The sequence below is a fragment of the Athene cunicularia genome (assembly GCF_003259725.1).
Source record: "Athene cunicularia isolate RWA chromosome 3 unlocalized genomic scaffold, athCun1 chr3_part1, whole genome shotgun sequence".
NCBI lineage: Eukaryota > Metazoa > Chordata > Aves > Strigiformes > Strigidae > Athene > Athene cunicularia.
Window position 1 is genome coordinate 101,827,432 of NW_020799097.1, and position 22,801 is coordinate 101,850,232.

Genomic DNA, 22,801 nt, shown 5'->3' on the forward strand with positions numbered 1-22,801 from the left:
TTTACACTGACCTAAGCTGGATTCCCTTAACTCCCTCTGCTTCTGCTCAACCATCTGTAAAAGGATGGATGGGTATAAAAATATCTCCCTTTGAGAATCACCATCCAAGTAAATCCTGGTCAGCATTTGGAGACTTGGAGCAGCAAGTGCCCAGAACTGACTGCAGATGGAAGTGCTGATGTTTAGCCACTTCTTTGCATGAAGAAATGGGACAGCATGGCAACAGAAGCTACAATATGGAGTGCCTGCTAAAATCAGAGGTTTGGCCATGGCTCCTCAAAAAGTCACTACAAAACGGTACAGATGAAAGCTGCTGCCTAGCTAGCCTGGTTAAACTGAAATCCCATGATTTGGACTTCTGTAAAAAGCTTTTTGGGCTCACAAAAATTCCTTCTAAATTGTGATATAATCAGCAACAAAAAATATTTAACTCCATACAGAAATGTAAAGAGCTTAATAAGCAGGAATATGGGGCAAACAAGAAGCAATCACATCTCAGGAGTGTATTGAATGGCAAAACACAGAGCAGAAAGCCACCAAAAGTTTCTTGTAACTTCACTTTCTGAATATACTGCCTCCAAAAGTATTGTCTGACATCATGGTGCATGGCTTAGCACCCTGCCAAAAGATGTGTGCCTGATAATGGCTGCACTGTCCCCAAAAAGCCAGGAGAGGGCTCTGCAACCAGCTACACAGGTTACTATTTAAAATGCTTTATCAATGTGCTGGCCCCTGGCCCAGACTGCACTTTGAAGTGGAGCCAGAGAGAGAGGAGGGAAACCTCTCCAGAGACTGTATATTTGGAGGACTGAAGAATTTCAGTTACAGGTTGGGTTTTTTCCATCATAAATGAGCCTTCACAGATCTCTGCTCCCGGAAGAAAACGGTGATCAGTAGTTACTCAAAATAATCACAGGACAAACTCAAGGTTCATCAGCACAGCAAGAAGGGGGAAAACCTATCAGGAGCAGGAAGGGAAGTGCTGAGAAGATGGCCAGAGCCTTACCATGGTAAGCCCAGCCTGTTCAAGCTTAGTAAAGCTGAGTAATGACTCCTCCCATAAAGGGCAACAAATTCACAATGGTCCTCAGGCATAGATGCAGAAAAATCATGGTATTGTAGATGCCAACAGTGGAAGAAGCCCATTAGATGACTCACTCTGTCCCTGAGCCACAGGGTTCATCTGCTGCAACACTCTTGAAACCTCAGGTCCTTTCCAAGAAGCTATGTTTTAAACTAAAAAAAGGTTTTATTTCATCAAATTGAGATCATATGTGAAGGTATTTATTTCGTACAGGAGGTACTAATGGGAACTGAGGGAAACAGCTGGATATACACTCCAACACTGCAGTGCAAGAAAGGCACTAGAAGAAAAGCAATGATAAACCAGGCAGGCACAATGGCCTCGCCGTGATGAAAAAGGGAAGGTAAAGAAGCTACCAAAATAAAGCGCTCAAATTAACATCCCTCAAAGGACAAAGATAGTCCAGGATTAAGGCAGAAAACACAGTGTGTGGACAAAAGTTTCCCAAAACAAAAAGCAATCCCTTGATCACACAACTCCGATTACGTGAAGCAGCACAACCATGGCTGGTTGAGCAGTGGTTTGGCAGAGGATGGTGTGCTAATGCCTGCCAGCTCACAACAGCTGTGTCAGACCTGGCTCAAACAATGTGACAGGTATTACAGCTGCAAACATAGGGACCAACAAGCAAGTCCCCAGGTGGGAATCCCCTCCGCTCCTGCAAAGGGGAGCCTCAGGCAGCCAACAGCCTAGAGAGAATGAGACAAAATTCTCCCGTACTGGAGAGATCTTGTTCACTTCTGCCGAAGCGTGGCAAGGCAGCAGGAGGCAAAAGGGTGGAATGCCTGGGGGTAACTTGCCTGTCTGAAGGCAGCAGTCCTGAGCTCCTGGGAAGGTCAGGGAGAGCTGGGATCCTCTGCTTTGCATGGAGGCCAGGTGCTGCTCGCCCCTCCTGCTTGCAGGAAATCAGCAGAAAGGAGAGAGGGCCAAACAGCTGACTACTGACCAGCAGTGGCTCCTGGCTCCCACCATGTTCTATAGGCACTGTGCATCATACTGCTTCACACAGCTGCCTCTGTGAGGGACAAGATCTCAGCTCTGTCTGTGGCAGCAGCTTCCACTGAGCTCTTGCAGGCACGCGGAAAATAGCCTTTTGCCTTAAAAATCTCAGCAGTAAATCACCTTTGGCTTTGAGCACTGCTTAGAGCTGTAGGGCAGTTAGGTAGTGCTGTAGGTTCTGGGGAACCCCACAGTCAGACCAAGCCACCTCTTTCACACATACACAGAACTCTTTACTCCTGTGTGTCAGTCGGGTATGACTTGGGTGTCTGCCCTTAGGGCATCCATGGACTGCGCACGCCTGTGACTGCTGATCTTTCTAGAAAGGATTCAATGCTGGTACAACTTTGCGTATGCCAGGAGAGACAAACAGTATTAGAGATGAGTTCGTACCACTCTTCTCTTTCTAGAGTTGTTTCATGGGGGTTGCAAAGACACAGCACTACTTTGAGACTTTGCTTTGGATTTCTTGATTCAGGGTTGTTCAGTTTCTAACTCTACACTTACATAAATGCAGTTTTCACAGTGTAATTCTTTTCCAAGATAGCAGGACATTTTAGGGGTATATAAGATATAACATCAGTAAGTTCAGAAATACAGCACCCAATTTTTAGTTGTGTTTGAACAGCAGTCTGCAGGAAAATTGAAGAGACCATAATGCTGGCTGTTTAAAATTAAAGAAAACCAGAACAGCTGCCTCTCACCATCAATTGCACCACCCTTCAGAAGTCTTTCTTCTCATCAGAACTGACCGGCATGCAGCCTGTGTAATTTGGAGTTACTTACACAACGTCAGCACAGCTCTGAACACAGAGCTTGTCTACCAAAATCTAGCATTCATCAGTAGAATAATGTATTCACAACTGGGCACTGCAGTGTCAGGCAGGTATTAGCAGTTTCAAAAGTGGTGGCAGTCTATACGGGACAGAACAAAGGCAAGGGAAAGAAAGAACTGCATCCACTCGTGATCGGGTATACCAAAAGGTAGTAAACAAATGTGTGCTTTCTGATTGCCCATCCCCAGATCCATACTTTCCCTCTTCAACATTCAGTTAGCATCCTTAGGGAGGCCACAAACACATAAGGGGATAGATTTTAGGTCCAGGCTTCTTGCACTGTGATAATTTGAGCTTCTTAACATTGCTATTCATCTCCACCGTTCAAATGTTAATAATAAAAGTATTTATTATATACCCATTCTGGGGAAGGGAAAGACAACAGGAAAACACTTTGGAACTTAAACAAAATTACCAAATTGTAAAGGAAGCTCATTTCATATAATGTAGTATAACACCAGTAATTAATGAGAGATGTAAACAGGTTTAACTCTAAAAGATAGAAAATTAAATAATTTGTTTCCTAGGGGTATATAATGAGGTAGTTACCAAGTTCCCATGAGAGAGATAAGCAGATATTAAAAGGTCTTTCCAATACCTGTAATGGCTAAGGGCAACAGCTAATTCAATAGATTCGATCAAAATCACCACTTGGTTCTCCGCTTCTGATTTATTACTTTGGCTGTAGTTAGTCATCACTCATTTTAGTTTGCTTTTCAGCAGTCATAAATTATGCCTCATAAATAAAAAGATACAATCAAGGAAATCATATCAAGTCATCTACAGCCCTGGAGTATATTTTCCCCTGGTACTCAGACTAATGTCTTTTTAAAGGATAGCTTGCCATGGTTTTGAATATGTCAGAATCACAATTTACTGAGAAGGGTTTTGCAAGAGTGGTGCTGTAACAGTCTCACTGGTAATTCTGGAGGCTAACAAATCCAGTCTAATATCCGTATTTAGTTTAATGAACAAAAATCAAGGTTTATTGCATCAATGCACTGTTTATGCACTTGAATTTAGGATGGTGTTGACAACAGAAACATAGTCCCTGAAGTGGGACTTAATGAACAAAATTGTGTGGTGTGAAATGGCCCTTCTCCCTACTGTGTACCCTCTACCAGGTGAAAGGAAGCATCTCAGTCTGCAAAAGGGTATTTAGAGTAGGTATCCCCATTACATCAGTGAAACAATATAGTTATGTCTGCTTTGCTTTTCAGACACTGAGGTCAAGCTAGGTTGGTTAATGCAGGTGTAGGATGAGAAACTATCTTTACTTGGAACCAGGGAGCACAACAAACCTTGTAAGAAAATACACCCTTCCAAACAAAATGAAGAGGGGATAACAAGCAGGGACTGCAAGAAAGAACTACATTATATTTTATGTCACTACTTTGTAGTGAGTGCATCTTTCTGTCAGGGAGACGGGAAGAAATGGTGAATTAAAACAATGAAAAGGACCCAGATATGAGGGTTATTACAAATGGGTGACTATCCATCACTGGCCAGTCAGAAAACCAGTTTTACCCCATTTTGAGCTGCAGAAGTCACTGAGCTGTTTGTCAGTGACTAAGCAGCACAAACTGGAGCTGAGCCAGAGATTTGATAAACAGGCTGGTAAACGAAGTGTCATTCTTGTCACCTCTGAACAGTGACCAGGAGGGCTGACATATTCTGCACTCCATGTAGTTAGTCATTCCTTGATCTTCATGATTTTGCACCCATTTTTTTTTCCTTTATCTCTCCAAAGTCAGAATATGATTTGTTTTCTCTTGGAGAGTCCAAGATGGAGGACCCAAAACATATTTCCCCTGGTCTATCTTGGGGCATTTCCTGGGCCCTTCATCTGGCTGCAGTAATTGGAGTGCGAGAAACACACTTCACAAGCAAAAGGGGTGCTGTGCCTCCTGCAGCAGTCGGGAGCCAACATCTTCAATATTGCAGGCCCTGTCTTGGTGTACTGGATAGTCCTCCTGGAGGATAAACCTCTGCAGGGAGCCATACAACTTTCTGAAAAGAGACAACCCTATTTTTCTGTCTTTTACATGTTCCATGCCTGCCAAAATGAAATAAGGAAGTGTCCTAAGCCAGGAAGACATTAAGCCATTAATCTAAAGAAGCAGTTTTAAGTACACAATTAAGCACAGTTGTGGAGGAGCGACATTGCACTTGCATGGAAATCACACCATAGTCTGACAGCTCTGCTTTGCAGAAGAGCACTAAATGCTGTAAGTCTCTCTTCAAAAGGGCCTTCCCTTAGCTGAGACAAACAAGGTCTGACTCTAAAGGTTGCTATATGGTAACATTGCACGCTATCCTCAAAAACTCCTGAAAGGGCCTACACACTCTGTTTCAAAAATATTCCAGGAATCAAAAGATTACACTTGCAAACTCATTAGGCCTCATGACTTACAAAGTTTGTTTAAGCATTTTTTTTTTTCCGTAGATCATGCAATTGCATCTGTTTACTACAGCTGAGAATCTCAGGCAGCATTCCAACAAGTGTCTAAAAGGCCAGATGCTCTAGAAAATGCAAATATTTAAATGTATGACTAGATTGATAGAAGGAATTTCAAAGATCTAAGTAATTATTTCTGAATACGGGACAGTAGGCACCTTAATGCCTCTTAAGAACTCACTGAAACGTAGCAGGTGCTATTTTGCTTATGCAGATCTGGCCCTTAAAGACTAAAAGTGCTTCCTTGAACAGTACTGACCTAACCATTCAGGGTGTGCACTCCCTTTGACCAGCATGAGCCTCTAAAGCTACTTGATCATTTCTGAAAGTGCAAGTTTTGCATCTTAGTCTTATAAGCCCTAAATATTCAGGTGAAGTTTTCCAGAAAAAAAAAAAAGAAAAGCCCAAAACACACCAAACACAAAAAGTCCAAAATCCTGACTTCATATCCAAAGAAGCTGTCAGCCTGCATTGAACTAAATCTCAATACCTCAAAAAATGCTGGAGAGAGTCCCATCACAGCACTTTGATTTTATCTGCATTCTATTGGAGGAAATTCAGTTGCATTTAAAGTTTTATGTCCAGCAAACAAGACTCAAATGCAGAGACAGCAGAATCAATATCCAGTTTAAGTGAAATATAAATCTGGGTTTCATCAGCATAATAGCAAAAGCCAAGCCCTATACTTATGAATAACTTGTCTCACAGGCAAGATATAAATTGTCAACAATGGGGGAGCTCAGAACAGATCCCAGAGGACTGCTGCAAGTGACATAAGCAGAAGACAAACATGTGCATGCTAAAACCTCTCATGGTAAAATAAACAGCCACCAGTGAAAAAAACCCCAAAATTATTTAGGGTCTCAATCAACATCTCAGCCCAGTTACGAAGTAGAACTGAGATAAAAATCAAAGTCTTGAATACAGCAAGGTAAACCACAGGACTCAGGTCAAGAAGCTTTCTTTGCTGTCCGTCACTGATAGATCATTAAAAACTTTGGCTCAAGAAAGTCTCTGTGATATCAGCTTCTCAAAAACCAGCTTCCAACTGAGATAATTGAAATTTCCAAGATTGCTTGCAAATTATGCAGTTCAGACTGTAAATTGGATCTCTTGCCCCAGCTGTCAGTTCACTGGGATTCCAAGTAGCAGGCCCAACTGAGAACATCCCACAGCCAATGGCTACAACTTCCAACTTTGAAAGTTTTTCTTTTATCTAAGAAAGATTCCAAAATAATAAGTAGGGCTTAGGTCTGCTACAATGCTTGATATCTTCTCAGCCCCATCTGCACTTGAATTTGCATTCTTCATAGATCCTCTCCAAAGCAGCAAGGTGATCTGGTCTAACAATAGTTCTGCTATAAGGAAACTACAGTAAATGGAGACTAGACTTCACACTGTTGTCACTAAAAGATGGGCCCTACACAGGCATTAAAGGAAAGCTGCAAGAAAGATCTGGAAACGTTAATATTTGTACATAGTGGGACTTAAACCACAAACACTTGACCCTAAAGTGTGCTGTTCCCATGAAAGGTTTAACAGGTCTCCTCATAAAAGAAGTGACAACTGGAAAATATACCCTTGGATATTTAAAGTGCAATAAATTTTCAGGCTTTGAGGAATTATCATTTTTGCTTTGGAAAGTATTATTGTAGCATCTCTTGTACTGCTAGGTTCAAGAAGATAACATTAAGTAACTGAAGGAAATCAAGTAACATGGACCTACAATCAGCAATAAGAAGCAGTTGACTCACAGATGTTCATCGTTTCCTTCAGCACAAGCTAACAGACTTGTGCAAAGCATTTGACAGTGTCCCACATGACATCCTTGTCTCTAAATTGGAGAGACATGGATTTGACAGATGGACCACTCAGTGGACAATTAATTGGCTGGATGGTCGCACTAAAAGGGCTGTGGTCAATGGCTTGATGTCCAAGGGGAAAGCAGTGACGAGTGGTGTTCCTCAGGGGTCGGTGTTGGTACCGGTGCTGTTTAACATCTCTGTTGGCGACATAGACGGTGGGATTGAGCGCACCTTCAGCAAGTTCAACAATGACACCAAGCTGTGTGGTGCGGTCGACAGGCTGGAGGGAAGGGATGTGCCATCCAGAGGGACCTGGACAGGCCGGAGAGCTGGGACCCGTGCAAACCTCATGAAGTTCAACAAGGCCAAGTGCAAGGTCCTGCACATTGGTTGAGGCAATCCCAAGCACAAGGCTGGGCAATGAGTGGATTGACAGCAGCCCTGCAGAGAAGGACTTGCAGGCGTTGGTTGATGAGAAACTCAACAAAACCCAGCAATGTGTGCTCACAGCCCAGAAAGCCAACTGTATCCCAGGCTGCATCAAGAGAAGTGTGGCCAGCAGGTCGAGGGAGGGGATTCTCCCCCTCTTCTCTGCTCTCATGAGACCCCACCTGCAGTGCTGTGTCCAGCTCTGGGTCCCCCAGTGTAAGAAGGACGTGGACCTGTTGAAGCAGGTCCAGAGGAGAGACACAAAGACGATCAGAGGGCTGGAGTACATATCCTGTGAAGACAGGCTGAGATAGTTAGGGTTGTTCAGCCCTGAGAAGAGAAGGCTCCAGGGACACTTTACAGTGGCCTTCCAGTGCCTATAGGGGGTCTACAAGAAAGCTGGAGAGGGATTTTTTACAAGGACATGTAGTAGTAGGACAAAGGTTAATGGCTCTAAACTGAAAGAGGGTCGATTTCCATTAGATAAGGAAGAAATTATTTACTATGAGGGTGGTGAGACACTGGAACAGGCTGCCCAGAGCAATGGTGGCTGCCTCCTCCCTGGAAGCGTTCAAGGCCAGGTTGGACGGGGATCTGAGAAACCTGATCTAGTGGAAAGTGTCCTTGCCCATGGCAGAGGGATTGGAACTGGATGATCTTTAAGGTCCATTCCAACCCAAAACATTCTTTTATTCTATGATGATTCTACACTTTTCACACTGGCTGTTACCTTACAGACATGCTGCCAATCCAGAAACCTCTAAAGGAAGAAAAAAAGGTTTGTGATTATCAATCAGAGAAGAAAGTATTTGTGAATATTGCAGTGACTACACTTTTCTAGTAGCATCCTAGGCTCTCTTTTCGATGGTTTCATAACTGTCCCTTCAGAATACTTTTCCTACCCAAATTAGAGCTGCTGGAACTAATCTATGAAGAAAGCCACTACACTACTCCCTTCAGGCATTTGGACTCTGACATTAATGGAGCAAGAGGCAAGGGACACAAGTTGAAACAAGGGAAACAGATCCAAAGAGATAACATAGAAACTGGAAGAGGGTGCCCAAATAGGCTGCACAATCTCCACGCTTGGAGATGCAAGGATGGAGAACTTGATCCAAAACTCAAGTGGATGGACCCCTGAGCACCCTGCTCTATATTGACTTGCTTCAAGCAGAGAGTTAGGCTAGATGCCTTCTGCACATCCCTTCCAACCTACCTGACTCAGTGAGTCTATGACATAGATATATATATAGCAGCTGAAGAGACTAAAGCGACAAAACAACTTTTTGGATTTAATTCTTCATGGCTTCTGACTACTAAAAAGTGCACAGCAGTAGCAGTGGAGCAGAGCTACCAAAAGAACCTGATCTGTACAGTGTGCTGTCATAAAATTTGTGGATGACACCAAACTGGAAGGGACCAGCTGATATGTTGTAGGGCAGGTCTGCCATTCAGAAGGGCCTAGAGGAATGACTCATCAGGAGCTTTATGAATTTCAGCAAGACAAATGCAAACTCTTGCTCCTGGGAAGGAGTGTGCACTCACACCTTGCAGCATTACAGGGTAGGGACTGACCAGCTAGGGAGCGTGTCTGCTGGAAAGGACCCAGAGGTCTTAGCAGATAGAAAGCTGAACATGAGCCAGTGGTGTAATCTGGCAGCAAAGATGGCCAACAGTATTTTAAGCTGTTTAACAGGAGCATAGCCAGACAATTAAAGGAAGTGATTACATGCCTTTACTTAGCATTTGTTCCATTTTGGCCCCTGAATACAAGAAAGATATTGATAAATTGGAATGAGTTCAGTGGAGGGCCACCAAGGTAATCAGGGGGTTGGAGAAGTTGGCCTACAAGGAGAAGTTGTGGGACTGGGGCTTGTTCATCTTTGAGAAGAGATGGCTTTGGAGGGACTTGATTGTAGTCCCCCACTACCTACCCACAGGCTAACAAGAAGGCAGGTCCAGATTCCTCACAGTGGTATGTGGTGAGAGGGGACAAGAGAAAACAGGTTCAAGAAAAGAGAGTTTCAGACTGAACATAACAAAAAACCTTTTTCACAATGAGGACAGTCAAGCAGTGGAGCAGACTGCCCTGAGAGGTTATACAATTTCCCACTCTGGAGGTTTTCATGGTGCAGCTGGATAAAGCCTTGTGCAACCTCATCTGACCTCTTAACTGACCCTGCTTTGAGCAGGAAGCTGGACTGGATGGCTTCCTGAGAGCCCTTCCAACCTGAATTATCTTGTGATCCTTTAAAGCCAATGAGCCTGTAGAAGAAAGATTGCCACCACCTTGCAGGAGCTCAAGAGGTGGAATGCACTGTATTTCATATATATCAGAACAAATCCATGCTTGAACAATTTTTTTTTTTTTTTTTCAGGAAAAAGGTGGTAAAGACTTTTGAGCATTACCAAATTCATCTTCAAGATATATCATGTGTATAAATACTGCATACAGAATTAGTAGTGAGGCTTACTGGTATCCTGTTCAGTAGCAAATAAGTGTGCCTATTCATAGACAACATCATATTCAAAAATCAGCCTCATCTTGCTATAAATACTGATACTACTACTTTTAGAAACAACAAATTAGAAACAACAAACACACCCACTTTTCAAAACAACAAATTCAAGGCTTTTTTTTTTTTCCCAAGGGTCTGAACTCCACTAACACACAACTTGGGGAAATTTTCAGATGGTTATAAATAGCAAAGTTCTTAGTTCAGAGGCTGAAATCAAGTAAAGCCTGACATTATCACTAGTATGTATGATAAAAAATTGATGCTAAAACTTGAAACTTTGACACAGACAAGAATTACAGGTGAAAGAATGGCAGAACTTGTCTCCTTGCTTTATCCTAGCCTCATAAGAAAAACAATAGTAAAAATACCTATGTGCATGAGAAGTAACACCAACCATCAACAGCTAATTCACTTTCAAACCATCCACAAAAACTGCTTGTGAACATAACATTTAATTTCAAAAGAAAACAACCCCAGTCCCTCTTGATGTAAACTACTGTAAGATTGTAAAGTAAAAATTAATTTGTAATATATTGGGGGAGGATAGGAGAAGAAAGAAAACTGAATGAAATAAAGCTGCCTTTTAAGAGCTAGAATTTCACATTACTATCACAACTAGAGCCTTGCAAAAGCTCTGGAGGGTACACAAACATTTAACACAAGAAACACGGGCACTTACGATTAAGCTAAAGAAAAATGAATGCTGAATGAATGTATTGCTTGTGCAAAATGATTTTCAGCTTCTCAGCTATTTAAATACATTAACAATAATTCAGGTATCATAATACTATTAACATTAGAAATGAGATGTGTATGTTCATTGTAAGTGTAAAGTAAGGTTCTCAAAGTGTACTGAAATCATAATCAGAACTGATAAATGGCTTCAATTCCCACCTGATATTCATATTCTGTGTAAGGCAGCAACTTGTCATCTTTGAAGGAGGTTGAAGAACCATTGTAAACAAGTGCAAGGTCTAAATTTATGTGGACTTGAGTTGTTCGCCTTCTGTAAAGTTCATAGTATAAAATCTTCCCATTTGGCTGCTGTGGGCCAGTCCACAGGATGGAAGAAGTCAACTGGAAGCCCCCAGCTGTTGTTTGTATTTCAATGAGAGGGGCAGGCTGCGCTGTCGGGGGTGCCTCCAGCGTCTGCACTGATGCCCACTCACTGGAGGCACAGCCCAGCTCGGTGCAGGCTTGGAGCTGTACTTCATACCTTTGGGAACACAAATCAGGAATGAAGTGATTAAAACACTGCAGATACAAATATGGACCGTGTATGAGATCTGGGGGAACTTCTTAACTTCTCTTGGTCTTTAGTATTTTTAATTGGAAAACATTCTGTATGAACATACAGATTATAGGATGTGCCTTGTGCAGCAAAGAATGCTGTCCTCTGGGTTTTCATTTGGTACTTTTTGTCAGAGCAGAGTTAACATCTGCAGGAGTCATGTGATCAAAATCGTTATGATTTTGATGATATGAATCAAAATGATTCACTGGAGATTATTCGGATATCATTTGAGAGCTGCAGAGCTTCACTCTATTACTCCTCTCTCTTTGGATTTATATTAGTTATATGTAAATAGTAGACAGATTTATCAACCATGTAACACACACAAATTATGCCTACACAAATATATAAGGAAAGGTCAAGAATTGGTGGGGAAGTTATTACTTCAGTATCAAGTGTGCTCCTTCTGTAGCAGAGTCTGGTACCCTTTCTCAAGTTTTAGCTTTCATTTAAACACAAGTCTCTTTCAACTCAAGGGTGCGAACACATTCCTGGTGTGACTCCATTAATCTTAACTCAGCTACACTGTGAATGGGCTAGCTAATGGGTCTTTGGTATCCCCATCCTGAGCTTTGTTAACTAAAGCCCTATTTATTCTTGAATGCAGACATCTTAAGAAAGATACACAAGTTTGTAGGTTTTGGAGTCTACTGCAGACTGCTGAATGACCCCTTGTATTATACAACATAAGTCAACTCTGTGCACTTCAACAAGATAATCTATAGCTTGTGTTACCATAAATTTTAAAAAGTCCTGGTTTTATCATCTGCTTTTTAGGAAACAAAGCTCCATGGGTATGACTATAAGTTTAAAGAAGACAGTTGAACTGTCTGCCAACCCAGTGAACCATCTTGCAGCATTTATTCAACAAACGAGGTCTGACTTACCTACTGTAGGGTTGTAGCTCTGCCACTATGTATGATCGTCTCAGAAAGGAAACATGAGATGCATCAAAGTCAACCGTTTTCTTTCCTGTTTCAGCAGGCTTGTGGATCGAGATTGTATAATTTTTAATGTCACCATTTACTTTGATAGGAGGATCCCAGGCCACCAAAATCTCTTTTGAGGACCATGCCTGCAACCTAGGAGGCAACATCCCAGATGGAGCAGAGGGGTTGGTTTTTATCTGAGCTGATGAGCTGGTCACACTCCCTTGACTGTTATTTGCAGTTACAGTGTAGCTGTATTCCATGCCTGGTGTTAGGGTGAAATCAAGATACCGAGTTTCCAGACCTGAGTAAACAAGTACACCATCCCTCCTTAGCTCGTAGCTTGTGATTTTACCATTGGGGTTGGCTGGAAGTTTCCATGTGATTTCAATTGACTCTGAGCCCATGACAAGCAGCCTGGGAGCTTCCATATTTAATGGTGGAGCCTCCATGGTCATGACTGACTGGGATATGCTAGACGTGCAGCCCCCAGCAGTACAGGCAACCAATGCAAAATCATACTGCGTGTAAGGCTGTAGATTAGAAACCAACATTTGCAAACTTTTGCCAGGATAATACTCTTCATTGTTTAATTTCAATATATACCTGGTGATATCTCCATTTTGTATCTGGGGAGGTGCCCAAGATGCATTAATCTGAGTGGCACTGACAGCCTGCAGAGATGGTGGGTCCACTATGGCAGGAGCTGCTTCCAGCGTCTGTATTGCAGCTGGTTCACTAGTAGAGCAGCCTCCCATCGTACAAGCAACTATCGCATAACTGTACATTGAATAGGGCAGTAAGTCTTCATCTGTGTAGTTGAAAGTAGCAGCATCGAAGCTGAAAGGATAGAGAACATCATTCTTTAGCAGCCTGTATGACTGAAGAATACCATTGGGCTGTGACGGAGAGGCCCACGAGATGAGCACTTTACGGGGGTTAACTGATGCCAAGGATAACCTGGGGGCAGCAAGACCTTTTGGGGCAGTTTGACTAGTCTTTGCCACTGTCCAGGAGCTGTCAGCATAGCCTGCTGCATTCCAGGTGCGTATTTTATATTCATACCTTGTCCATGGCTGTAAACCTTTATCATTATATATGAATGTATTACTTTCAGTGTTATATTCTGTGAAAACAATTTTCTCATCTTCTGTTGTTGCTCTGTACCCTGCAGCATTTTCTTTTGTGCATCTGTGAATAACTTCATAGCGAATTATTTTTCCATTTGGATTAATTGGCTGCAACCAGCTCAGTTCAACGTTGGTAGCATTCACTGACTGGATTACAGGTGCCATCTGAGACACGGGGGGTGCTTCATCTGTTCTTATCGGCTGGGGTGGAGAATGAGTGCAGCCTGCTGCATTGCAAGCCTCCAGTACGAGGGTATAGAGAGTATAAGGCTCAAGGCGCCTGAAGAGGAACTGGCGAGATAAACCACTGTACTCCAGGTTGTCATCGCTGAAAATATTGTAGGTCTGGTGAATAAAGAAAGAAGGGTAAAGAAAAAAAAAAAGGTAGGGAAGGAAGAAAGGACAGAAGCCAAAATAAAAGGGAAAAGAAAAAAAACCCCAAATTTTGTCAATAACCAGTAGATGAGACACCTTAATCTTTGCAAAAGGGTAAGGACTATTAACAAATGATTCAGAAACTTACTTCCCTACAAGTAACAATCAGCACACAAACAGATCATTAATACAAAGGGAATGTTTTGATCCCATTTTCATGATTTTTTTTTTTTATTTTGGATGCAGTAATAAATCACTTAGTGACAGTTTTCATTATATTTGTTTGTTATCAAGTTTCTTTGTAAGGCTCTCACAGGCTATCACAAAGCTTCTTGCAGACTAACTAAAGAAAATTACTTAAGAAAAAACACACCAAATAAACCACTCTAGTTGCAAACCTTGAAAGTAAAGGTTTACACTCAGTTTAAACCATCGATCTAGAAGAGGTCCCAAATCTCAGAACAACATTCTGTCAAGCTCAGATTTTCTAGAAACACATTTTGGTGATGACTAATGTACGCCAAGTAAGATTATGAGCTTTCATGTATAGCCTTCTATACATTAAATGAGCAATTTGGTTCACTGTAAATGAACATTTACAGTCAAGGGGTAGCACAGGAATGTTAACACTCATTTTAATATAACCACAACAAGAGAGCACTTACAGAGTGCCTTGTGCTCACATAGGACTTCTGTCTTATTTAAAGTCTAATGCATTTGATTGAGTCCTTTTCAGCAAAAATACTTTAATTTGACATTCAGCATTTCCCTTCTCTTTTTCGATCAAGTGAAGTGTCGAGATGAAGATTACCTTAATCACACCATTGGGTTGGGAGGGCTCTGACCATTTCAGCAGCAGAGCCCTCCCATTTTCTTTCTTTTCCACAGTGAAGTTGCTCAGGCCACTGGGTGAAGCTTCCAACGTGCGCACAGATGTCCAGGGGCTTGAAACCTGCCCAGCATTGTTTACAGCTATGACATGAATATGATATGTTGTGAAAGGTTTCAGTCCAAATAAATGAGCCTGATGCTTTGTTCCCTGAAGCAAGAATACAGAGGTTTGAGTTAGTTAAAAAAGTAATCAGCATTTGTGGTTTATGTTACTTGGAAAATAAGGGTTCAGCTCTGGGTCAATTCTGATTGCTTTGCAGAATACCCCATTTGGTTACCAGGATTTTTTGGTGGGTTTCCACAGCTGAACCTCAAAAAGAAACTCAGACTTTTTAAAAAAAATCTATCATTATGGGAGAGCCTTCAGAGCTGTCTCCTGGGGAGTCCTGTACAGTCCAAATCTCAGCTAGAAAATTACCTACAGTTTGTTCAACATGTGTCTGAGCTTTGCTCAGTGAGGATGAGAGAGTCTGGTACCCTGAAGGATTCAAGCACATGTGAAAACATGTATATGAGTGATGCCTGCCTCTTCAGAATTCTTCCACATCTTGTGTGTGGCTGCAACATTTGATAGGCATATCATCCTGTTCTAGCTACTTAAAGCATTGTAATCTAGATAGATGACAGTGTTTCCAAGAACATGGTTTCATTTCCTTCTTGAAAACAAACCCTTAAAAGTAAAGGGGACAGGGGGAGAAGAGAGAGAGAGAGAGGGAGGGAGGGGATAAACTGGTTTTTACATTCCTACTTTGTAAAGATGTTGCTTGAGATGAATTCACAAGGTAAGACCATTGTGGGGCAACCTGTTGCTTTACAAGACCTTTCCCTGTTTCTCCAGGTTGGAGGAAGGAGCCATACAGCTGATGGGGACACAGGCAAGCTAGATCCTCCCTGGTGCCAGACCCTTGCCTTGCACCAGCGGAGAGAGGCTAGGAGGAGCACAGCTGTTTGTAAATCCCAACCAGGCTCTGCCAGGGCTGGAAGGGCTGGGGCTGATGTTCCACCACGCCAGACCACAGCCTAGCATAAGGGGCATGAGGGTGGATGCAGACCGAGGGACATCAGCCATGGACAGAAGGGGCCACTGGCATTGCAACTCATGGCTTTATCCAGTTTACCCCAAGCAGCATCTGACACAGACCTGAATTGGCTCAGATAAGAGGCAAAGTAACCCTCAGCACAAATTCAGATCTAGGCAGGAAAGCGATACAGCCTAACAGTATTATTTTGAACAGCCACAAAAGATACAGTGGCTAACAAAGAACAGGAGTAACATGTTTCAGTAGGAGACTGTTCAGATCTGTCTCTGAAGACCTAAGAAGAAAGGAGTTCAGCTGATCACCATATATTTAATCTCATTTTTAGTTGTGCTATTGCATTTATTACATAGATCTCAAGAAGGGGAGTGCAGGAATTCAGTTTCCTTCGTGTGGCAGAAACAGCTGAAGCCAATTTCCTTGTCACAGTAAGTCATATTAAGTTGTTAAATGATAACATTTCCAATTGTTTAATATTTAAACATTTGTTAAGCTATCAGACTCAGAAACAAATTTTAAAGAAATATTAATTTCTTTTTTTAAATATTAAAAGTTAGATCATAAATATTTAAATAGTTATTTCCTCACAACAATGAGTTAGTCTTTTAGATAAATATAGCACAGCATTTGAATGACCATTATGAATATTAAATCTGAAGATGCCACAAGTACAGATTATAAACATACTTTTCTGATAAATGATTCCTTTTCTGTTAAACAGGGCAAACACTAGCAAGATTAATAATGCAAAAAAGTATAATTCTTTGTTAGGAATTCCCAGTCATCACTGCCAAAAAAGCATAAGCTCAAATGCAAATAGCAATCACCTCGAACAGATTATATATAAAAAAGCTCTGGCTGCTGTGGGACATTTAGAGATATCTTTTGTCATAAGAAACATGGAAAGCATGTGGGCTATAAAGCAAAAACATATGTATATTGTCAATAGCAGCACCTGTTCAATTACAGTTTATTTCAGTACAGAGAATTTAGTTCAGCCCCTAGATGGCAATACTATCAAACACTTTTTGTAACATGAGTACTTAATGATTAACAACGTGCGTTCAGTCATCCAACATACTCAAGGCAGCCATTAAAAAAATAACAAAACTGATTTCATTATAGATTCTTTTAATAAACATTTATGGCTTAGATCCTTGAAAGTGGAAGCGTTCAAACTGCCATAGCCAAAAATACTATACAGCCGAATGCAAAATTATGAACTGCAGGTTAAAGAACAGAGCTCAAACTGAAGTTCATGCTTAGCATAAAAATCTGGCATCAGAAATTATGTTGGCACAAAACATGATTAAAATTAGCTTTACAATTGGATGTAGTCTGTATTAATAGTTTTTATGAGGACAGTTATCTATTAGGTTTTCAAAACAGAACTTTTAAAAGCCTAAAATTTACATTCCATGATTCGGGGGTGGGGATGGGAGGAAAGGAGCACACAACGTTAAATTACTGCCCCTGAACTGCTACACAGAGGCTCTTGGAAGGCACAAACACATGATTATAAACATCGTACAAAAAGCAATGGCTCTGTTTTCTAATCAGCTGCATCATCAGGCTTTCATGACATCAATGCTACAAAGCACATGATTTCTTTTTTTAAAGAGAAAACCAACATATTTTTCATAACCCTACCATTTTCCCACTAAACCCCAAGTTTTAATTATTTACAATCCTCACCACACTTTGAAATGAAACAAGGATGGAGGGGTTTCCTTGCCTGCAGTTCATCATGTTCTCTGGAGACTGCTAAACCATTCCTTCCAGGGATGACTTTTATCCCTGGCTCCTACAGATACTTCTTGAAGAGCAAATGGTTTACATGTATTTTTGTTTTGTTTGGTTTTGAAGTAAGCTCAGGGGATGTACTCCCAGAATACGGAGCCACGTTTTCTCTCCCTGCACTGCTGCCATTGCCATTTGTGAATTTGCTCAGCTCAAAGGCCGATGCTGAAAAGAGGATGGATGGCAGTCTCAGTGATTCATCTTAAGAATTACTTTACGTCCTCCCATGACATTTTCAGCCTAGAAATACCGTCCTGCTGGAATGGTCAAATATAAATAGCAAAATACATCTTGCAAAGGATAGCACTATAACCTCTGGCTTCAGTGGACAACAACACAGACTTAAACAGGTGCAGGATCAAAATCATTGCCTGGAATATTCTCCCAGCCTTTGTCTGCAAAGCTACGAACTCATCCCATGTTTACACACAGCTAACAGTCCAGATTTCATTCACTGTTAAAAGCAAACCAAGAAAATAAAATTTTAATGCAAACATTAAGACGTTCGTAGACTGAATTACCGTGAAATCCAATGAACTACAAGCCCATGCCCTCCTGTCTCTGTCTCCTACTGGGAAGCATTCTCACTCGTTTGGTCATTAAATTAAGAATAATCCAGCAAACAGTTAAGTGTGTGCACTCTCCCATTCCTCCTATAAGTCCTGTCCTTTCAATGCAAACACTACAGAAACGGGACACCTGAGGCAAGCTGTGATGACCCACCATGATCTTGTCCCCATGCTTCAGCCCAGAGCCCAGCCCTTGACAAGGGCCTTGCTTTTGGCAGCCTCGATGCCCGTTGCCTTCCCTTGCACAGCCCTGGCGGCAGCACCACTGCTCCAGGCAGGACTGCACCTTTGGTTTTGCTGTGTAAAATGCTTCACACGCTGCCAGTAGCAGCACAAGCTGTTAACAGCAACAAATACACTCCTTGGCTAATTCCACCCTTCTCACTGTAAATTAGGATAAAAGTTATTTAAAATAAAACCTTGTTTTAACACATTTTTCAAAACATAAAACGAGAGAACATGAATCATGAATAATGTATACATCAAGATTTGCTTCAGATTGCCTTTTTTGTTTGTTTATTTTTTAATTCATGAGCACAGAAGTCACTTAAAGTCTGGAAACAAATTAGCATAAACTTTCATGCCATTCAAAGGCAGCAGCATCCATAATGCAAGGTGTCTGCCTTCCTTGCTACCTCTACCTCTCAGTCCTCCTCCTGGGCAAGGCTGCACAGCCTTCAAGGGTCTGATGATTTTACACTGCCTACTGTGATTGCTTTTGACTACTTGAAGTGCCCCTAAGGTGGCAACAGGGTCAAGAGGTCTTTGTAGGTTGAAAATGATCAAAAATTAGCATTGATCTGTAGCTGTCAATAATACTTTGCACGGGTGGACTCCCTGCACAAATGTTTAAACTGCATACAACTACACAACCTAGTCATCTTTGAATCTATCGATCTGATGAAGCAGCACTTTCCAGTGGCGTTACACTGGGCTTTTCCTCTTTTTTTCAAGGCAGGCGATCTTACCCAGTTGCCCAGGTCTCAGGGTACAAGTTCAAAACATGACAGATACATCAGAAGATCTCTGAACCACTGAGCTACCCAACAGGCAACTCAAGCATCTGTCCCTTCTTTAGGGGTAATCATCAAAACTCAGCAAGTCATCGCCTGTTATGTTAAGGTTAGGCTCTGGTTTCTTCTCTCTCCCTATTTTTTCGTATAGTAATCCCTATTTGGCAGGTATTTTCAATATATGATTAAAAACCTAGCTCATTCTTGTTCTGTGAGACTCTAACTAAAGTCAGTGGCATCAGACACTACCACACTGCTAATGGTAGTAGTGGTACAGGGGTCCAAAACTGTTCTTTCATAACCCACAGACATAAATGAGGAGGAGGTAATTCACTATGATATTCTCTTATGTACAGAGGCAGAGATGTTGAGCTCTTCCTGGACAAGGAAGGAGAAAGATGTGGTCTCCTGGCAGTCAGAATATTAATCTGACCATACTCCAAAACCAGTTTTCAAATTCTCCAGTAAAGAAGTCACATAGATTCCTCCACAAGTGACAGAAGTGACAGAAGGGAATGCTTGGGGTTTTACTAAGATACTCAGTTTATCCTCAGCTTTATGTTATCCTCACCTTTGTTTTATCTTCTTATCCAGTTCCGCATCTAATCCAGATTCTTTGTCTTTTTCTGCAAAGCACTGGGAGTGCTTCCACCTTGACTCTGATGTTCATTATTATTTCCCAGCCTACTTCTTAGCTCCAGCCTTCACTCTAGAAATTGCACTGAGTTCATATTCATATGCAATCCTTAACTTGTCCTTTAGGTTGCCTTCCTTCTCAGGCTTATATCATGCACACTGTACCTTTTAAATTTAAAAATTCTACTCTATTCTTAAAGCCTTATATTCAAATTCACAAGGATATAACTTATGGATCCACAAGTAATCTATGAGTTCCTTCCTGTAGCAGTGTGGACTAGAATATAAATTATTCCCATGGCAGTACTGAAAAATCTCAACTGTTAGGCAAACAGAAACTAAAGTGTTATTAATTTGAGCAGAAATTATCTTGCCTAGAGGTGACCAGAATTTTCATTTTTACCAGAAATTGATGTTGCACTATTTATTTTCCTAGCAATTTGTGCAAAACGGAGTTTTAGATTCCTTTTTTATTTGTAAATTTCACTCTTAAAATTTTACATTTTAAGAACTTTGCATTTCATTTTAGAATTTTAAAATTGCCTTTCAACATACATTTTTCATTTTAAGTCATTATTATGTCACTTGATATTACCCAACAGACCTTCAATAGCAGTAACATGTACCACACTGGTGATCATTTTTGTGGTGTATAAAGCCCCAAGTACTTTAAACCTAAATAAACATTTAAATAAAACTTTTAAGTTTGTAAAGCCAGACATTTCCTTATTAAACCTAAAAAAATTTGGAAACATTTTTGTTCAGGCAATATTCTTCCAAACTGTCTTTCGTTGAGACAAAAAGGCATCCTTCCTTTTCCAGCCAGCCCTGAGGTGGATCGATGCAATCTTTTCTTTTACAGTGACTAGGAAATGACATTTAGAACTCATTATATTTGAGCTTGCTTTTTTATAAATAAATTTAGGAAAATTAAATTTTAAAATGTTTTAGAATACATTCAAGTTACAAAGTAAAGCATGTAAAATGGCATCCTTATTAAAATATAAGCTTTTATTACATGATCATAAAATCTTCCCTAGAGATTCCTGGCAAACTTTTCTTCAATTTTAAGAATGTTCTTGTAATATATTTTTAAAACAAATGGTAGTTTTGCTGTCAACATCAGAGAACACTAGTCATCTATCCTCTGTCACTCCTTGTTCCCATCCTTTTCTAACAGTACCATGCTAGCAGCTTTTTTAATAAGAAGCCATAATTCGCACACCCTGTTTCACTCAGCACATAACTGAATCATTTCCTATGTGAAGAATCCTACAAGGGCTTGTGGACTATACCAGGGAGAAACCTTTAGAAACAGCAGTAATCTAAGTTTAAACTGTTCTGCAAACAACAACAATTAATATCTGATAGAGAAATACTACATTGCAATTCATTTTCCTCCTTTCTGGTGGAGTATGTAAAGAACTGTGAATTTCATGTAGCTGAATCTGTCTAGTGGAGTTGGTGCCTATTTCACAGTAGATAGTTTTCTTTCCAGCACAGCTGGGGATCTGCTGCAGTCTCACCAGGCATCGGAATCCCCAGCTTTGACTTGAAAGGAAAGCACCCCAAAGAAAACTAGAATGCATTGCACATTAAAATGAAAACAAGCACATGTAGCAAGCTGCATTCAGTCACTGTGTTGGCCTTTGGGTAACAGTATAATTTTAAACCACCTATGTTGCACTTTCACTAGTAAAACCTTAAAAAAAAATCTTTGGGCAAAGTCAACACTTTAGTAGCCTTCTCCATGCTATTTCACTGTGATAAGATCTCCTCTCTTCTTCCTCTCCTCTCCTCTCTTCTCCCTTTTCTCTCTTCTCCTTTCCTTTTTCTCTCCTCTCCTCTTCCATAATTATTTATTTAAAATTCATCAAAATCGCTGAGTTCCACCTTCTCAAAAATGTGTTTGCATCTGTATTTGTCTAATTCGTACTAAGAAATATTGAAATCCAAAAAGAGATTTTTCTGCATGACTAAATAAATCAAATAAACCAAAATATCAATGACATGACATTCCACTATAGACACCATCTAGAGGACGATGTCAACATGTTTTCCTAACATTAATATTTTATCTCTAACAACACTCACAAGACCTACTGTATAATAATACAATAAACCATAGTTTTGTATCTTCTTCCCCTCCCTTTCCATTTTAAACCATGTTTGTTATTCCTCATCATGAGAAAGTGATGGAGAAGGAAAGAAGCAGCTCTTTTTATAAACTAGATACCTGACAGGACTGTTTTCCCCAAACTTGGGTTTTGGTCAGTTCAAATCTGCCATCTTTATTTAACCTGAATGATACTTTTTGCTTTCAATAATAATTCTGGATATGAAGAACTAGACTAAGTTTCTCTTAAAAAAAAAGACAGGCAGAATCTGAAGCGCACTGAAAAACAATTATGTGTCACCCTTGGTAAAATGCACATATATTGTATGTTCTGGTCTGCAGCTGAGTGGGGCATTATTTTGAGGAAGGCTGATGGGAGTGAGAGAGGATAGAGCAGATACTTGAGGAAAGACTTCATGGTATATGAAATCCATCATCATATTAAAGCAATTTCAAACCCTATAGGATTGAGCTGGGAAGTTTTTGTCATGTTCCAAATTCACACACTGCATAATCTGCAATCCTCATAACCTCATCAAGGCATTGCAGAACTTGCAATTTGTTGAGCCTGCCTTGGTCACAAGGGGAATGGGAATGAACGATCCTTCAGGTGGAGCTTTATAATCTGGGATAGAAATGTGTCTTCAGGGAAAGTAAAAAGCTGGGAAAGGCAAGCATGCAAACTCTGGCTGGAATTTGTATCTCTACATTACAACTAGTGCACTCATACAGCTGAACTCCAGGAATATGTTTAAAATAAATACCACACAGAGAGCTCCTGCTCAGCAGCAACTTTCCATCCGCTATTCGTTAACATTTAGGAGCAGTGTTCTTCTCATGGATTTGTTCTATGCTGTCTGTAGGAATGGAAAAAGAAAGAA

The 22,801-nt window shown here is 40.8% G+C and overlaps 1 protein-coding gene across 1 annotated transcript in view; it reads right to left on the minus strand.

Annotated features, from left to right (window-relative positions):
- The window catches only part of USH2A (usherin), a 388,963-nt gene that overhangs the window by 16,005 nt on the left and 350,157 nt on the right, over positions 1–22,801 (minus strand). Inside the window, exons 61-63 of the mRNA XM_026844632.1 lie at positions 14,670–14,897; positions 12,312–13,828; positions 11,025–11,346 (exon numbers count right to left, since the gene is read on the minus strand). Of these exons, the coding sequence (XP_026700433.1) occupies positions 11,025–11,346; positions 12,312–13,828; positions 14,670–14,897 (2,067 nt within the window). The remainder of the gene's footprint in view (positions 1–11,024; positions 11,347–12,311; positions 13,829–14,669; positions 14,898–22,801) is intronic.